The 5,781-nt window shown below is 68.7% G+C and overlaps 1 protein-coding gene across 1 annotated transcript in view; it reads right to left on the bottom strand.

Moving 5' to 3' along the window:
• Nucleotides 1–228: 228 nt before the first annotated feature.
• The window catches only part of Asmt (acetylserotonin O-methyltransferase), a 12,321-nt gene continuing 6,768 nt past the window's right edge, over nt 229–5,781 (bottom strand). The window contains exons 6-8 of the mRNA XM_070009285.1: nt 1,521–1,643; nt 1,326–1,448; nt 229–470 (exon numbers count right to left, since the gene is read on the bottom strand). Of these exons, the coding sequence (XP_069865386.1) occupies nt 229–470; nt 1,326–1,448; nt 1,521–1,643 (488 nt within the window). The remainder of the gene's footprint in view (nt 471–1,325; nt 1,449–1,520; nt 1,644–5,781) is intronic.

Genomic DNA, 5,781 nt, shown 5'->3' with positions numbered 1-5,781 from the left:
TCTACTTGACGACCAATCCATGCATAGGGGCGGGGCCTAGCTCCACTTGGGGACCAATCTATGCATAGGGGCGGGGCCTAGCTCCACTTGGCGACCAATCCATGCATAGGGGCGGGGCCTAGCTCCACTTGGGGACCAATCCATGCACAGGGGCGGGTCCTAGCTCCACTTGGGGACCAATCCATGCATAGGGGCGGGGCCTCGTGGTCCACGGGGCCCAATCCGAGGTCAGGGGCGGGGCCCCGCGGTGGTGGCCAGCAGCGCCCCGTAGAGGCCGGCGGAGGAGGCCGGGGGCCGGGCCAGGCGCGCATGCGCGAAGCCGGCGGCGGCCAGCAGGCGGCGGTACTGGCGGGGCGCGCGCTCGCGGCCCTCGGTCTGCAGCAGCATGTTCAGGCTGAGCATGCGCAGCGCGACGCGGGCGGCCCGGGCGCGGGAGGGCGGGAAGGCCTCGACCAGCAGCACGCCGCCGCCTGCGGGGGACCGGAAGCGGGCCTGGGAAAAGGGGCGGGACCGGAAGGGGGTCGGGGGGACCCGGGACCGGGGGTGGAGGGGGTCCCAGCACCGGAAGTGGGGTTGGGGATCATGGAACAGGACCGGAAGTGGGGGTGGAGGGGGTCCCAGCACCGGAAGTGGGGTTGGGGATCATAGACCAGGACCGGAAGTGGGGGTGGAGGGGCTCCCAGGACCGGAAGTGGGGGTCAGGGAGGACAACACCTGACCGGAAGTGGAGGGTGGAGGGTCTCAGAACCGGAAGTGGGGTTGGGGATGATAGAACAGGACCGGAAGTGGGGGTGGAGGGGGTCCCAGCACCGGAAGTGGAGGGTGTGGGAGCGTCCCAGCACCGGAAGTGGGGGTGGGGATGATAGAACAGGACCGGAAGTGGGGGTGAAAATGGTTCAGACCGGAAGTGGGGACGCGGGAACAGATCAGACCGGAAGTGGGGGTGAAAATGGTTCAGACCGGAAGTGGGGGCGCGGGAACGGATCAGACCGGAAGTGGGGGTTGGAAGGAGTCAGACCGGAAGTGAGGACGCGGGAACGAGTCAGACCGGAAGTGGGGGACTGGAGAGGGTCAGACCGGAAGTGGGGGTTGGAACGAGTCAGACCGGAAGTGTGGGGGCGGGACTTGGTCAGACCGGAAGTGGAGGTGAAAATGGATCAGACCGGAAGTGGGGACGCATGAACGGATCAAACCGGAAGTGGGGGTTGGAACGAGTCAGACCGGAAGTGCGGGGGCGGGACTGGGTCGGACCGGAAGTGGGGCGGTTTCGGGCCCCCACCGGAAGTGGGTGGGCGGGGCCGGGCCGGGACCGGAAGTGGGCTCACCGGGGCGCAGCGCGGCGCGCAGGCGGCGCAGCAGGGCTTGGCAGGCGGCGTCGGGCCAGTCGTGCAGCACGCGCGCCAGCAGGAACAGGTCGGCGCGGGGCAGCGCGTCCCGGAAGAAGTCGCCTGCGGAGACGCCGGAAGTCCCGCCCCCGCCGGAAGTCCCGCCCCCCCCATCCGGGGCTTTTTGTTTTTTACCTGTGCGCAGGCGCACGCGGCGCGGCGTCGGGGCCCCGCGGAGCACGTCGGGCGCGTCCAGCACGGAGACGCGGCAGCGCGGGTAAACCGAGGCACAGACGCGCGCCAGCGCCCCGCGGCCGCCTGCGGACGGACGGAGAGGCGTCTAGGCCACGCCCACGAGGAGTAGGACACGCCCACAGGCGTCTAGGCCACGCCCACAGGGACGCAGAGGGGTTCAGGCCACGCCCATAACGGCTGGACCCGCGTAGGCCACGCCCACAGGGACAGGGACACGCCCATAGCCACGTAGACACGCCCACAGGGGCCCAGGCCACGCCCACAGGGACGTAGAGGTGTTTAGGCCACGCCCACAACGGCTGGACCCACCTAGGCCACGCCCACAGTCACGGGGAGGCGTCCAGGCCACGCCCATAACGGCTGGACACACCCACAGTCACGGGGAGGCGTCTAGGCCACGCCCACAAGGAGTAGGACACGCCCACAGGGACGGAGAGGGGTTTAGGCCACGCCCATAACGGCTGGACACGCCCACAGTCACGAGGACGCGTCTAGGCCACGCCCACGAGGAGTAGGACACGCCCACAGTCACGTAGACACGCCCACGGGGGCCCAGGCCACGCCCACAGTCACGGGTACGCGTCCAGGCCACGCCCACAAGGAGTAGGACACGCCCACAGTAAAGGAGACACGCCCACAGGCGCCCAAGCCACGCCCACAGGGACGGAGAGGGGTTTAGGCCACGCCCATAACGGCTGGACACGCCCACAGTCACGAGGACGCGTCTAGGCCACGCCCACGAGGAGTAGGACACGCCCACAGTCACGTAGACACGCCCACAGGGGCCTAGGCCACGCCCACAAGGAGTAGGACACGCCCACAGGGACGGAGAGAGGTTTAGGCCACGCCCACAACGGCTGGACCCACCTAGGCCACGCCCACAGTCACGGGGAGGCGTCTAGGCCACGCCCACGTGGAGTTAGACACGCCCACAGGCGCCCAGGCCACGCCCATAACGGCTGGACCCACCTAGGCCACGCCCACAGGGAGAAGGACACGCCCACAGGGAGAAGGACACGCCCACAGTCACGGGGAGGCGTCTAGGCCACGCCCACAAGGAGTAGGACACGCCCACAGTCACGGGGAGGCGTCTAGGCCACGCCCACAAGGAGTAGGACACGCCCACAGTCACGGGGACGCGTCTAGGCCACGCCCACAAGGAGTAGGACACGCCCACAGTAAAGGAGACACGCCCACAGACGCCCAGGCCACGCCCACAGGGAAGTAGAGGCGTCCTGGCCACGCCCACGGGGGCCTAGGCCACGCCCACAGGGACGGAGAGGGGTTTAGGCCACACCCACAACGGCTGGACACGCCCACAGTCACGGCGACGCGTCTAGGCCACGCCCACGAGGACTAGGCCACGCCCACAGGGAAGTAGAGGCGTCCTGGCCACGCCCATAACGGCTGGACCCACACAGGCCACGCCCACAGTCACGGGGAGGCGTATAGGCCACGCCCACTAGGAGTAGGACACGCCCACAGGACGGAGAGGCGTCTAGGCCACGCCCACAAGGAGTAGGCCACGCCCACAGGCGCCCATGCCACGCCCATAACGGCTGGACACGCCCACAGTCACGGGGACGCGTCTAGGCCACGCCCACGAGGAGTAGGACACGCCCACAGGGACGTACAGTCGTCTAGGCCACGCCCACAAGGAGTAGGACACGCCCACAGGGACGGAGAGGGGTTTAGGCCACGCCCATAACGGCTGGACACGCCCACAGTCATGAGGACGCGTCTAGGCCACGCCCACGAGGAGTAGGACACGCCCGCAGCCACGTAGACACGCCCACAGTGGCCCAGGCCACGCCCACAGTCACGGGGAGGCGTCTAGGCCACGCCCACAGGGACGTACAGGCGTCCAGGCCACGCCCACAGTCACGGGGAGGCGTCTAGGCCACGCCCACAAGGAGTAGGCCACGCCCACAGGGGCCTAGGCCACGCCCACAACGGCTAGACCCACCTAGGCCACGCCCACAGGGGCCTAGGCCACGCCCACAACGGCTAGACCCACCTAGGCCACGCCCACAGTCACGGGGAGGCGTCTAGGCCACGCCCACAACGGCTAGACCCACCTAGGCCACGCCCACAGGGGCCTAGGCCACGCCCACAACGGCTAGACCCACCTAGGCCACGCCCACAGTCACGGGGAGGCGTCTAGGCCACGCCCATAACGGCTGGACCCACCTAGGCCACGCCCACAGTCACGGGGACGCGTGTAGGCCACGCCCACAAGGAGTAGGACACGCCCACAGGGACTTACAGGCGTCCAGGCCACGCCCACAGGGACGGAGAGGGGTTTAGGCCACGCCCATAGCGGCTGGACACGCCCACAGTCACGAGGACGCGTCTAGGCCACGCCCACGTGGAGTAGGACACGCCCACGGGGGCCCAGGCCACGCCCACAGGGACGCAGAGGGGTTCAGGCCAAGCCCACAACGGCTGGACCCACCTACGCCACGCCCACAGTCACGGGGAGGCGTCTAGGCCACGCCCACAGTGAAGGAGACACGCCCACAGGCGTCCAAGCCACGCCCACAGGGACGCAGAGGCGCCCAGGCCACGCCCATAACGGCTGGACCCGCGTAGGCCACGCCCACAGGGACAGGGACACGCCCACAGCCACGTAGACACGCCCACAGGGGCCCAGGCCACGCCCACAGGGACGTAGAGGTGTTTAGGCCACGCCCATAACCGCTGGAGCCACCTAGGCCACGCCCACAGGGACAGGGACACGCCCACAGGGGCCCAGGCCACGCCCACAGGGACGCAGAGGCGTCCTGGCCACGCCCATAACGGCTGGACCCACCTAGGCCACGCCCACAGGGACAGGGACACGCCCACAGCGACGTAGACCTGTCTAGGCCACGCCCACAAGGAGTAGGACACGCCCATAGTCACGAGGACGCGTCTAGGCCACGCCCACGTGGAGGTAGACACGCCCACGGGGGCCCAGGCCACGCCCACAGGGACGGAGAGGGGTTTAGGCCACGCCCACAACGGCTGGACCCACCTAGGCCACGCCCACAGTCACGGGGAGGCGTCTAGGCCACGCCCACTGTGAAGGAGACACGCCCACAGGCGTCCAAGCCACGCCCACAGGGACGCAGAGGCGCCCAGGCCACGCCCATAACGGCTGGACCCGCGTAGGCCACGCCCCAGGGACAGGGACACGCCCACAGCCACGTAGACACGCCCACAGGGGCCCAGGCCACGCCCACAGGGACGTAGAGGTGTTTAGGCCACGCCCACAACGGCTGGACACACCTAGGCCACGCCCATGAGGAGTAGGACACGCCCACAGGCGTCCAGGCCACGCCCACAAGGACATAGAGGCGTCCAGGCCACGCCCATAACGGCTGGACCCGCATAGGCCACGCACACAGGGAGAAGGACACGCCCACAGTCACGTAGACACGCCCATATGGGCCCAGGCCACGCCCACAGGACGGAGAGGGGTTTAGGCCACGCCCATAACGGCTGGACCCACCTAGGCCACGCCCACAGTCACGGGGAGGCGTCTAGGCCACGCCCACAGTGAAGGAGACACGCCCACAGGCATCTAAGCCACGCCCACAGGGACGCAGAAGCGCCCAGGCCACGCCCATAACGGCTGGACCCACCTAGGACACGCCCACAGTCACGGGGACGCGTCTAGGCCACGCCCACAAGGAGTAGGACACGCCCACAGGGACGTACAGGCGTCCAGGCCACGCCCACAGGGACGCAGAGGGGTTCAGGCCACGCCCACAACGGCTGGACCCACCTAGGCCACGCCCACAGTCACGGGGAGGCGTCTAGGCCACGCCCACAGTGAAGGAGACACGCCCACAGGCGTCCAAGCCACGCCCACAGGGACGCAGAGGCGCCCAGGCCACGCCCATAACGGCTGGACCCACGTAGGCCACGCCCACAGGGACAGGGACACGCCCACAGCGACGTAGACCTGTCTAGGCCACGCCCACAAGGAGTAGGACACGCCCACAGTGACGTGGATCCCTCTAGGCCACGCCCACAGGGACAGGGACACGCCCACAGCGACGTAAAGCTGTCTAGGCCACGTCCACAGGGACGTACAGGCGTCCTGGCCACGCCCACAAACCCTGTACCCACCTACGCCACGCCCACAGGGACAGGGACACGCCCACAGGGATGTAGAGGCGTCCAGGCCACGCCCAGAAGGAGTAAGACACGCCCA

This window comes from Dipodomys merriami, unplaced genomic scaffold (genome assembly GCF_024711535.1).
Source record: "Dipodomys merriami isolate MVZ:Mamm:240054 unplaced genomic scaffold, mDipMer1.0.p SCAF_730, whole genome shotgun sequence".
NCBI lineage: Eukaryota > Metazoa > Chordata > Mammalia > Rodentia > Heteromyidae > Dipodomys > Dipodomys merriami.
The sequence above is the reverse complement of the archived record's forward strand: the minus strand, read 5'-3'. Positions and strand labels throughout refer to the sequence as shown.